Source organism: Podarcis liolepis (genome assembly GCF_965112155.1).
Source record: "Podarcis liolepis genome assembly, chromosome: 2".
NCBI lineage: Eukaryota > Metazoa > Chordata > Lepidosauria > Squamata > Lacertidae > Podarcis > Podarcis liolepis.
In genome coordinates this window covers 84,005,245-84,018,045 of record NC_139555.1, presented here as the reverse complement: position 1 = coordinate 84,018,045, position 12,801 = coordinate 84,005,245, and the positions used below count along the sequence as shown (strand labels likewise).

General features: G+C 45.9%; 1 protein-coding gene across 6 annotated transcripts in view; it reads right to left on the bottom strand.

Moving 5' to 3' along the window:
* Positions 1 to 12,801, bottom strand: part of COL7A1 (collagen type VII alpha 1 chain) — a 110,047-nt gene that overhangs the window by 81,184 nt on the left and 16,062 nt on the right. For all 6 annotated transcript variants that reach the window (XM_083489076.1, XM_083489080.1, XM_083489078.1 and 3 more), the window contains 7 exons: positions 10,310 to 10,459; positions 8,953 to 9,072; positions 6,179 to 6,325; positions 4,893 to 5,009; positions 3,859 to 4,008; positions 838 to 966; positions 59 to 205 (listed from right to left, as the gene is read on the bottom strand). In XM_083489076.1, coding sequence (XP_083345202.1) covers positions 59 to 205; positions 838 to 966; positions 3,859 to 4,008; positions 4,893 to 5,009; positions 6,179 to 6,325; positions 8,953 to 9,072; positions 10,310 to 10,459 — 960 coding nt within the window. The remainder of the gene's footprint in view (positions 1 to 58; positions 206 to 837; positions 967 to 3,858; positions 4,009 to 4,892; positions 5,010 to 6,178; positions 6,326 to 8,952; positions 9,073 to 10,309; positions 10,460 to 12,801) is intronic.

Genomic DNA, 12,801 nt, shown 5'->3' with positions numbered 1-12,801 from the left:
GGAGGCTAATTTCTGAAAAGGGCCTAGGACTATCTCGGATGAGGCGGTTGACACTTACGGATTCGGATGTTGAGAGGAACAGCGCTACCCTCACGGTTGCCAATAACTGCTGATATGCGCACCACATAAACAACGTCCTCTTTCAGATCAGTCAGGTCCTCGGTGGTCTGGGAGCCTGGGATACGCCGTGTCTTCTCCGTGCCATCTGCAGCAGAGACCAAAGCAACCACGTGCTACACATTCACGATTTTCACTTGCAAATGAGGCACTCACATTGGTTTTCTAGGGCAGAAAAGTTCCTAGCCCTCTTGGTTGTGAGGTAAAACTGAGATACATTTAAGACAGTATCGGGAGTTGGCTGAGGAAGAATTTCTGGGCAGGGCATCCATCTGTCAACAAATGCTGTTGCATTGCACTGCACAACTCCTCTCCTATGGCTGCCATTTGGGACTGGTAGGGAGGAAGGCAGAGAGGCTGACAGTAAGTAGGGCCAGAGCCATGACAGGCCATGACAGGCCGAGCTATATAATTTGGGTTTCACTGCCCTTCTCTGCTCTTCTGACTCTGACAGTGGCAACACTCACATTAAGAAGGAGGAAGATGACACAGACAGTCCTCCTGGACTGAATGCAAGTAAGAAGGCAGGTAGGTGGGTGCTGGCTGAGCTCCGGCTGAGGCTGATGTGATACTGCCCCATTTTCCCTAATGGACCAAATTCTTCTGCTTCCCCCCGCATCCCTGCTCCTATTAGCTGAGGATGCAAACTGGATCTTCAATAGCACCAGGACCACTGTGAAGCAATCCCACCCCACAATTCCGCTTCTCCTAGATACTCACCCTGGGTGTTGCGTAGCACAACTTTATATGCTGTGGCCCCAGGGACACCCGTCCAGGCCAGTCTGACTCTGTTCCCCAAAGTCTCAGTGACCCTCAAGTCAGAGATGCTGCCCACGGGTTGTGCCACCCCTGCAAGACAAATCACAGCTCAAATGCAAGGAAGCCAGTGAAGGGAGCCAAGGTGCCAGCATGACAAGCAGCAGGACCAGCCACAGCAGACAGAGTGGTTGCACCAGGTCCTCATGACAGGGAAAGCCATAATTTATTTGCAGCAGAAGGGTTGGGGTAGAGGACCCCCATATTGAACTTTGAACACCAGCAAAAACAAAAAAGCAGCATACAGCTTATTGCATGGCGAGTTCCCGCCCCCCCCCTCCGGGGAAGAAACAATGACACATGACACAGTTATAAGGTTAATGGGCTAGAAAAGGCCACAACTTTATTGGTTACAGGTGATGAGCGGTATTGGCTTAGGCATTGGACCTAACCGACTATATCTGACTCCAGCCCGTCTGCTTGAAGTCCAGGAAGGGTTAATCACCAGTAGGGGGAGTCCTGCTGATGCACATCAACTAGGAGGTCCCCCAGGGTCACCAATAGGGGGCGTGCCTTAGGCCCTAGGCTTCGGACACGGCAACGCCCCCCCCCCCGGAATCCTTTACCGGACTACCCTTCAAAATGTGGGGCAGGTGATGGCATTACCTCCCCATTTTCCATCTACAGAACTATTCCAATGCCTAACCAGAAAGTTGTGACGATTTGGTAAGAGGTAGGCGAAAACCAAGTGGCTGGTGCCAATTTGCCAAGTGAAAAAATTCCTACCAGGCCCCTCAACAGTGACCAACCAAGGTCCATAGCAAGGTCAGAGAAAGCAAACCTTAGAGGGCGGGTGGGTGGGAAAAACAGGAGCAGCTGGGGGGCGGACAAAGAGGGAGATCCCCTGCTGCGTCCTGCTTTTAAGGGGCAGGCCACAACCCCTGCGCAACCCGTCTGGCTGGCCAGGGGGTGACGCAGCCGGGAATCCCCCAATCGTGCGGGGGCTGGTCTCCCACCCCCACGGGCACGTGGAGAGGCCGTGAAGCCCGCAACCCCACCTTCTTCTTAGGGCGGAAGTGGCTATAACGTACAGATCTGATCAACATGGAAGAGATGCATGTAGAAGGCCAACCAGGGGCCTGGAGCTCTGCCACAGAAAAATAGGGATTTTTCAGAACGTTATGCAACCAACTTGGCTTATGAGCCATGACTGCTGGTGTGGAAGGTTCAAGTCCACAATTCTAGTACTTGATTGGCTGGAGGAAACCATGGGGATCAGTTCCCAAGAGAAGGGGAAACAAAGGCAGCACATGTGAACATCCCAAACCTGCAGAGATCTTCCCTGCCCACCTGCAGGTCTCCTGCCCCTGCTTGAAATAAACATGTATTGCAGTCAAAGAAACAGGTTGGCGGCCCAGCGCAAAGAGGACTCCTGCCACTTACATCATCCCTGGATTTCCAAGCTACAGTCATTCAGCATTTGGAAGCCTAGTAGAGGAAGGCTTGGGCTCTTCCAAGGACCTTAGGCTCCCTGCTCTCTCTTACACCTGACACCCATGGCGAATGAAGGTAAAGGGACCCCTGACCATTAAGTCCAGTCGTGGCTGATTCGGGTTGCGGTGCTCATCTCGCTTTATTGGCTGAGGGAGCCGGCGTACAGCTTCCAGGTCATGTGGCCAGCATGACTAAGCCGCTTCTGGCGAACCAGAGCAGCGCACGGAAACGCTGTTTACCTTCCCGCCAGAGTAGTACCTATTTATCTACTTGAACTTTGACGTGCTTTTGAACTGCTAGGTAGGCAGGAACAGGGACCGAGCAACGGGAGCTCACCCCGTCGCAGGGATTCGAACTGCCAACCTTCTGATCGGCAAGTCCTAGGCTCTGTGGTTTAACCCGCAGCGCCACCCGCGTCCCATATGGCGAATGAAAGAAACATCCATAAAACATGCTCAGAAGCTTTACTCTATCATTCCTTAATGTGGTGCCCTCCTCTGGGTGTTGTTAGACTACAACTCCCATTCATCCCTGACCACTGGCCATGCTGGATGGGGCTGATGGGATATGTAGTCCAAAACATATGGAGGGCATCAGGTTGAGGAAGGCATCTTTAATGTTTATATTCATTCACATCCCATTCGCTAAAGGTATGTTGAAAGCAAAAGCATTGCAACACATCTGGGGCAGAAATGTCTACATAAATTTTTGAAAAATTACATTACAGGGGAGAACTGTTGGTTTAAGATTGGTTTTCTGCAGTGTTTGATTTCTAATCTTAATTGCAAAGTAACCTCCTGTGAGCAATCGTTTTTGGTGACAAAAATGAGGGTTTGGTTTCCCAAAGATTCCCCAGGATTTTATCGTACTTTGCATTGTTTTATTCCCATTCAATACCCCTCTGCATCAGTATATTTTTAAAGGGGGATCTCACCCTCTTTTTAAAAAAAGAGGTGGGAACATATTTTCAATGCTTTGTGGTCTAGCCAGTCAGGGGTCATGCAGTCACCAAAATAACATTTTGGCAGCACAGGGTCATTCTGTTTTGTTTACATGACAACACCACACACAGAGCAAATGAATTCATTTCCCCTGCTTTTGAAGCCCCGCCCCGCCTCATATTATTATCTAAAGTGGGAGGCGCATTTTGGCTTAGTTCTACTTAATTTAAATTAACTTGGATATTCAGAATTCCACCATTTAACCACCCAGCTTCTGCAAGGACATTTTCCTTATTTTGATCATAAAAAAAAGCTTCTTCTGTATAAAGGTATAAACATTTCCCGGCACTTTAAACAAAACTGACCCAAAGACAAACATCTCATCAATATGTAGAGCAAGGTTCAGAAGAGGCAGCTTTATCCTAATATCAGCCTACTGCTGAGAGAGATAAACTTGGCAGCTCTACTGCAAGAGCCCTTCCTTCTCTCCAGAAGTGAAAGCAAGGTGGCAAGGGCTAAGCATGCTGCAAGTCATTAATCACTTACTCACCAGTCTGCAAGATGGTAACTGGGGTGGCCACTTCCTTGCCGTCATACAAGGTGAAGAGAGTGATGTGGTATTCAGTGCCTGGCTGCAACCCTGTCAGAGTGTAGCTGTTTTCATTGGTGGGCAGTGTCACAATCCTGGGGGGCTCCAAACCTGGAGATCAGCACAAAATCACATTTAAGGATAACAGGGAATTTATGAGCTCTGGTCTGGCTGACCTGATCTGCACCTCCTGGACTAATGCCTGGATTGAAACTTTGTTCTCTACAAGCACTTGCATTTCCCTGACACAGGTTTTCCTTCCTTAATGTAGTCAAATGCATTTTTAAAACACACATATTTGGGGGGGGGGAGTTTAGAAATGTGTATTTTGATAAAAAATATACAGTGGTACCTCGGGTTAAGTACTTCATTCATTCCGGAGGTCCGTACTTAACCTGAAACTGTTCTTAACCTGAAGCACCACTCTAGCTAATGGGGCCTCCTGCTGCCGGAGCACAATTTCTGTTCTCACCCTGAAGCAAAGTTCTTAACCCGAGGTAATATTTCTGGGTTAGCAGAGTCTGTAACCTGAAGCGCATGTAACCTGAAGCGTATGTAACCCAAGGTACCACTGTATACATAAAAGTGTGTAAATAAATATGTGGCTTTAACAAAATAAATAAATTAGAGATTAATGCAAAGATGGAATGGAACAGATTTATAAGAGAACACTTGTGGAAATGGCATAGAGCAGAAATAAATTTGTCAATTCTTAATCGCAGCAATCGTTTGCACATCCAGCCCACCAACTTCATCATATCTTCTCGTTTTGTCCAGGCTTTGCAGCAAGAACCCTATACTCTTTCTCTTAAGCCTTGTTCTATAGAGAGGAGCCTCATGCCTATGGAGGGCCCTCAGAGATCATGTCTCAGGAAAATCTGGAAGTGGCTGGAAAAGAATCAGCTTTCACACTCCAGCCTCCCCAATCTACCCACACTTTCTTAGCCTTCCCCACAACCTCCCTTCCACTCATTGTTGAAATCAGGCTGGGTTACCTGTTGCTTTTCTCCATTCCAGCCGATAACCTCGGGCGTTAGGGATGATGTTCCAGGCCAACTGGATAGACGTTGGATCAATAGTGACAATTCTTAGAGTCTGGAGTATAATGGCTTCTAAACATAGCAAAGAGAAACTGGACTCAGGAGGATTGAGACTCTTAGAATGGCTTGAGAACCACTCAGTACTCAGTACTTCACTTCCCACATATGCCTGTGACTATGGGAGAAGTTCATTTGTGGAGGTGGGTAGGGAGCCAATCTGAATCAAAACATCCACTATGACAAGCTCTCCCACTCTTTAAAAAGGAGGGGCCCAGCTGGGCTTTGCCTTTGAGATAAACAATGGGATCTTGCCACACACACACAAACCAATCTTCACTGCAGTGTCTCACTCTATCTTCAGCAGAGTCGCAACACTGCACTGTATTTTGCATTCCCCTCCCCCTTTTGAATACAGTCGTACCTTGGTTGTTGAACAGAATCTGTTCCAGAAGTCCATTTGACTTCCAAAAATGTTTGACAACCAAGGCACGGCTTCCGATTGGCTGCAGGAGCTTCCTGCACTCGATCGTAAACCACAGAAGCCGCATCGGACGTTCGGCTTCCAAAAAACGTTCGCAAACCGGAACACTGAATTCCGGGTTTGCAGCGTTTGGGAGCCAAAATGGATGTGTACCAAGGCGTTCAACAACCAAAGTACTGTTGGGATTCGCAGGATACTGGATAAGCCTGCAGGCTTCAACAGGATGATGCAATACTCTGCTGGGTCAGAGTGACTCAGCAGGAGTGTGATTAGTGTAATTGGCTATCACCTGTTTTAAAAAGGAAAGCCTGTTTAACGGGGTTTTTGGTGGTTGTGCTGTAGTGTGGTGGTGCTGTGGTGGAGAGTATTCGTTTGTAAGTACTCTGTATGGACTGTTTCTTTTGTAATACCTGTAAATAGCTCACATTAAAAAGGACTGCACTGAAAAACCTGGAACTCTTAGTGTTTCGCTGATAACGCCGCGTGGAATACGCGACAAGTACGACTGTATTGGCGTGAGGGGAAGGGGTGAGCTGGTAATCAAACTTGTAGCACAGAACTGTGCCCTGAACAATTCTGGTACCTCTGTGTAAAGCTAGTTTAAACTTGAGTCATCGCATTATAAACGGAATGCTGAACAGACCAATAATTATTAAACCACAGGCCTCACTTTGCCTGGCCAATACTAGCACGATTTACTGCTAATAACAACAATAAAACAAACAAACCACAAATACTCCCTCGGGCACACAACACACACCAGTTCTCCTCCTGATGGAGGCTTTTGGCCCTTCCACCTGCCCAAAGACTGGAGCAACAGTCACCAGGTAATCACTATCAGGCTGCAGTCCAGTCAACAAGAAGGAGTTTTTGCTGGGATCCACATCAGCTCTCTGCACATCCTGACCTGAGAAAGCACAGAACAAACAAACAAAAGTTGACAGCAGAGTATTTAATGCATGTGGAAATGTTCACTGCATGGGGAGATGAACCTTAGAGTGGTCTGCATTCAAATGGCCTGCACTTGGCTTAATTGGGAGGAGGGAGAAGACTATCTACTAAGTTAATCTTCACAGGGACGTAGAAAACTCTAAGAAAACAGAAATGAGAGGATGGTCCCTAGCAGAGAGGATGCCATCAGCAGTCTCCCTGAAAGTGACCAATGTCCCACCTAAACAAATACAGCTGTCTTCATGGACACACATCAATACTGAGTATCGACAATAACAAGGAAAAAAGTTCCCCTGGAACAAACTGATTATTTTACAATATATGTCATGTCTGGATCCTGTCCATTTCACAAAGGGTTAAGTGTGGTGGCAGATAAAAAAGAAGAAACTTAAAATATTTTACACAGAACTACAAAGGACTAACCCACTTGCTAAACGAACTCAGAGGCTCAACATCGGAAATGTTTTATTGGGACTACTGGGACTAATTAAGAAATGCAGTACAATATTAGATCATCACTCCCCGAACTTCAGAGCATGGGAAGATGTATAATTTGGCATAAAATTTGGCTTTTTTATTATATTAATTTGGAATGCTTTAATGTGTTTTTTATTGGATTGTTAAAATGGAAAACTTAATATATATATATATTTTTTAAAGTGTGGTAGCCTAGGTGAGCAGTGGAGCAGAGCTCTGGACTCCGTCCTCTCTGGTCCAAGTGCAACACTCTCCATCAACTATATCACAAGGGCTCCCAGCAATGCATGGAATGGCTACAGTCAATAGGTGGAATGAGTTAACAAGAGAACTGGAACCCAACAGTGACGCAACAGATCCTGCGAATTGGTTCTGGGTTATCCACTTTACTAAGTGTGACCACATATGCAGATGTGGTACCATATTTCATGATAAAGTTTCAGATAAAAACAGCATTTGAATGCTGCTTTAAATGGAAGATAATTATATAATGATGAAGCTATGAATTATGTAATTCATTATATAATATAGCCATGATGTAATTAAGGTATTAATTATATAATTTATTAGAAGGGATGTGATGTAATACTTTTGATAACTGACATTCTTTTTTAAAAACAGAGATTTTGACAGCTTGCTGGAACAGTTAATACGGCTCGTTATCATTTTCAAGTTCTACAGCTGTGGAGAATGAGACTCTTCATTTCAGGGTTGTGGGTGAAAGATCCCCACATTGCAGGGGGTTGAACTAAATGACCCTTGTGGCCTTTTCCAGTTCTACAATTCTATGATTCCACGATCCAGAGTAATTTCTGGTTCCTCATGGGATTTTCTTAACACCCATGAAAGTTTACCCGTTAAAAGAGTTGAGGAGACCGGCTTCCAATAAAGGCAAGATCAGCTGCTAATAAGCTAAAAAACAACAACAGACTAAAACACATGTGAAACACAACTTTGTTAACGTTTATCCGACTGTTTGTTTTAATTTAAATTTTATGTAATTGTTGCATCCTATATGCTCTTTCGTAAACAAAGATATATATATCAATGCAACCATGTTAAACAGTTTAAAGATGAACATGAATAAAACTATGTTACAAAAACACACACACCACGTCAGCATTTTATATGTCTGAATAGGCTTGACTAAACAAAAATGTTTTTAATAGGCACCAAAAACAGTGCAGTGAAGGTGCATGCCTGATGTCAATAGACAGGGAATTCCAAAGTATAGGTGCTGCCACACTGCGCAAGTAAAGTCCCACATCGTCTTATTATGAAAGTTCACTCTATCACATATCTAGAATAAATTTTATAGCCATGTATCCTACATTGAGTGAGTCTTCATATACAGTTTAAGCTCACAACTTAAACGGGGGTCATGTTCCAGGGATCGTGCCTTAAGCCAAAATTGCATATAGTCAAAACACACTAGGTGCAATGGTTGGTGAGAATGTTAAAGTCTTTCTTTCCCCTGGATGTCTACCCACTTTAAATTTTTTATTTATTTTTTGCCATGCACATAAAGCTGAATGTGCACAAGTTGAATGAGCTTAAGTTGTGGGCTTAATGTTTATGTTTAGTATCATATTGGTTTTTGATAAATGATAGACATACTTTTTACACAGACAGTGGTGCTTCTTTTTGGGTGTGTATAAGGAGTTGTCTGGACCAGTCACTTGCTTCTTTTTTAGCCAGCCATCTGATTAGGCCCTAGGCCAAGCTGCTTTGAAGTCTTGTTCTGAACAGCTAAGATCAACACATTTGCTACCCAAAACACCACCTCCCGCACTTTCCATATTCATCCGCAAAAACCTTCAAATATACCTATTGAATTAAATAATTGCATCCCTCTTTTCTGGCAGCTGAAACACCATCATCTCACAAATAGTGTTATTTGCAAAGTGAAAACACCCCTGTATTTTCATTAGGCATTATTACAGTTGATTAGGTCCCACTGGGCATGTAAAAAAGTGTATTTTCATAGCATTCTGGGACAGTCAATTCATCTGTGGAGTCACAGTGACAGATCTGACTGATCATGCTGTGCTCTAGCATCCTGATATTGGAGCACAGGAAGAAAATGGATCAGCTGAACAGACATACCTGAGAGGAGGCCCCAGGTAACACGGTATCCCGTTGCTCCACTCACGCCCCGCCAGGTCACCAGCATGCCCTGGGAGGAGATGTTCAGGGCAGACAGTTGTTGCACTCCTGACAAACCCACTGAGGATAGAGAAGGGGTAAAAAAAAAAAAAACCAACACTGAAAAATGTGAAGACATGCCATGTCCATTAAAGGTAAAGGACCCCTGACAGTTAAGTCCAATCACAGACGACTGGGGTTGCGGCGCTCATCTCGCTTTACAGGCCGAGGGAGCCGGTGTTTGTCCGCAGACAGTTTTTCTGGGTCATGTGGTCAGCATGACTAAGCCGCTTCTGGCGCAACGGAACACAGAAACCAGAGCAGTGCATGTAAATGCCATTTACCTTCCTGCTGGAGCAGTACCTATTTATCTACTTGCACTTTTTGGCATGCTTTCGAACTGCTAGGTTGGCAGAAGCTGGGACCGAGCAACAGGAGCTCACCCCGTTGCAGGGATTCGAACCGCCAACCTTCTGATTGGCAAGCCTGAGAGGCTCAGTGGTTTAGACTACAGCGCTACCCTTGTCCCATTACCATGTCCATTAGATGTGCCATTTACCAGTAACCCTACAGTCTAGATGCTGGTGCACCACAACCTCACAGAATTAATTCTTAATTAACTGCAGCACAAACTGAATGAAGGGAATGGTTCCCAGTATTTACAACTGTATTTTAAACATGGTGCATGAATACTGATGTTTTAAGCATGCACCAAATAATATCTAAAATGGGATGCCTCCTCTGAACTAAAACATCGGTTTAAAACCCTCAGCTAAAGATAAATAGGCAGTCGATTGAAAAGTGCTACAGCACTGCCAGCCTACATCTCTCAAAATCTACAAACGCATGTAAAACATGGGAGAGACTGCAATTCCTAAGGAACTCATTGGGGCTAGGTTTAGGGACAAGCAACTTTGGCGATTGTCTGGGACAACTCGGGGTTGCCTGTCCATGCACTGGCCACTAAACTGTTTAAATAAATAACGCAAACAATTCATATAGCACAAATAAGTACAGGTTTACAGATCCCAACATGCAGATTTATCATCTTAGGAAACAAGGATGAATCATGGCTGTGGGTCATGCATCCAAAGTCGTGAAATGGGCAACAGATGCAATAAAAATTAAAGTGTTTAATAAATACAATAAGAATATTAACATATTAAAAACAAAGCGATTGTCAGAATCACTGGCCAAGGAAATTATTTCTACCTGCAGGGGGTAAATGTACAAATCAAAGCATGAATACAATCTTCATTTGCCATCTCTCTCTTCCCAGTTCTCCAAGTCTGATGGTCTTAACTGAGATGGGACTTACATGTTCGACCATTGATCACGGCAGGTGCCACTGTCTGACGGGGGTAGATCGGGTAGAGTGTGATCATGTAGTCAGTGTTGGGGCGAAGGTTGCTGAGCAAGGCTGAAGTAGCACTGGGCCCAAGACTGATCTCCTCGGGCTGAGTTTCACCTTTGATTGGAAACGAACAAGGAGAACTTCAGGGACACAAATAACAGAAGTATGAAGGCACACAGCATTACCAGAGATCCCACACATAAATGACATCATTGGTTATGTGAGCTGCTTCTTATTTCAAAACACTTCTGGCAAGCAAGTCCTCACTGGTTCTTTTATTTTTGAAATTTTAAGCTAATGTAGTCAAGAACATGACCAAGTCTAATGACTGAAAGGTGAGGAGATTCACAGCTCTAAGTCAAAGCACCCACGCTGACCTGAGGGGCACATACATATTGAAGCCACCGCAGGGTGCAAGCACTTCTTCTTTCAGAATATTCCTCCATCTTCAATACATAATAGAATATGCATCACAGTTTCATGATGCAACCCCAGCTTTTAATTTGGTGGCCATGTCAGCTTCTATGTGATATTATGGAGGTTAAGGCTATACATGGTTACGTTTCACCTCCGCATACCCATGTGAATCACAAGTAGAGAGAATGCTGCAGCACTCGGGTCCTGAGGTCTGGACTAGATGGGTTCCTGGCTTGACCCAGCAAGGCTATGCTCTTATAATCTTCCTTCCATTTCCTGGAGGAATCTATAGTCTATTTGAGAATCCAATCAATCCACATGTGGACAACCAAGGAGACACACTGGAGGGCTGTGCAGGTTCAGAGAGGGTCTTTGCCTATGGTAAATACTCCTTAGTCTTACAGGTTCATGGTGGAGGGCCAAACTGTCCCCTCCAAGTCTCACCTAGGCAGCACTTCCTGAGCAACAGATGGTATGCACGCGAGAGAGAAAATGTCTGTGTGCATGGCTGATGGAAGCAGGTATAGGTGGTCCATCTAGTTAGGGTCCATCCCTGCCCCACCATGAATTCTTGTATGTCCCCACTTGTTTATGTAGGCATCTCTCAAATTAGCAGCAGAAACACACATTTCTGAGTTTCTGGATCACTGCAGCCAACTGCAGGAGTCTAAACCACTGGGCAGGGACCTGAGCATGGGGGCTGAAAATGGGTGCCAGGGGTGACCTCTCCAACAATGATAGACAAAGGACTTGTGGGGGGGAGGACATGGGTAGACATGGTTTGGTTCCACTGTGGCTGACACTGCAGCCATTTGGCTCCTGCATGCAGAGCCAAACAGCATCCAAGCGGTGGTTGCTTCTGCTGAGCTCAGCAGCATGTTGGTGCCCACAGGGCCAGCATTCTCTGCATTGCCATGGCAACAGGTGTGGCCACCCAGTGGGTGAGGCTCTGGGAGATCTGCCAGGGCTCTGAGCACTGGGATGGCTGCAGGCTGGGGAGGGGCAGCTCCAGGTGCAGCTTCCAACAAGCACAAAACACAGGAAATGGTAGAGGGAATCTTCCAAACAGCCTCCACTCCCCCAAGCCTGGACTCTCTCTCGCAGCACAACCTAAACTGTGGCAACAACGCGCATGTATTGCGACACTCAGGCACACGAGGAGATGCTCAGGCAGCACGTTCACAGCTGCACAGAGGGACTCCACGCACTGGCACAAGCTGTTCCTCCACCCCACGCTGTCTCAAGGCTTTGTTTTCAAACTGTGCTATTACACAGAGCGTAAGCCTCGTCAACAAGAGCCCCTGCCACAAGAGCGGGGCTGAGCTGTGCTTCTGAAAATTCCAGCGTGGCTGAGCTTCTCTCTTCTGATCAACAGCCTGGCTTCCACCAAAGAGCACTGCTTGCCCTCCTGCTGCAGCTGGAGCCTTGAAAGGCAAGGAAAACATGACAACAGCACCCACCCAACAGCCACAATGGCTATGTTCTATCTCCACTGTCAGGGGCAAGATGTCTTTGAATTCTAGTTTCTGGGAATCACAGGTGGGCAGAGCGCTATTGCACTTGGTCCTGCTTGCAAGCTTTCTGCAGCCACCTGGTTGGCCATTGTGAGGACAGGATACTGCCCTAGATGGGCCATGGGCCTGATCCAGCAGGCTCTTCTTACATTCTTATCCCAGATATAAAACCAGGAGGCATTCTAAAGATTTTCCAGAGTTGCTTCTCAGTATCCTCTTAGGACCAAATTAGCTTATAACCTATGACCGCTGCCCAGAGCCCGTGTTGCCTCCTGGTACTTCTTGGCAACAATTCAGGCACAACATCATCACCCTCAGCATTTACTCTGCTTAGTTGGCAGCTGCTTAAGGGGTGGGTGGGAAATGCTGTGTCCAATGGTGGTTTACAGTGCAGGTGAAAGCAGCAGCCTTTAAAGCTCTTGAAAGAGTTCAGTCAGTCTTACAGTTGTTCTGCAGCGCTTCCACCTAACAACAGGACTGATTGGTATTTCTCATCCGTAAGTGCCAACCCTGCCATGATCTTCA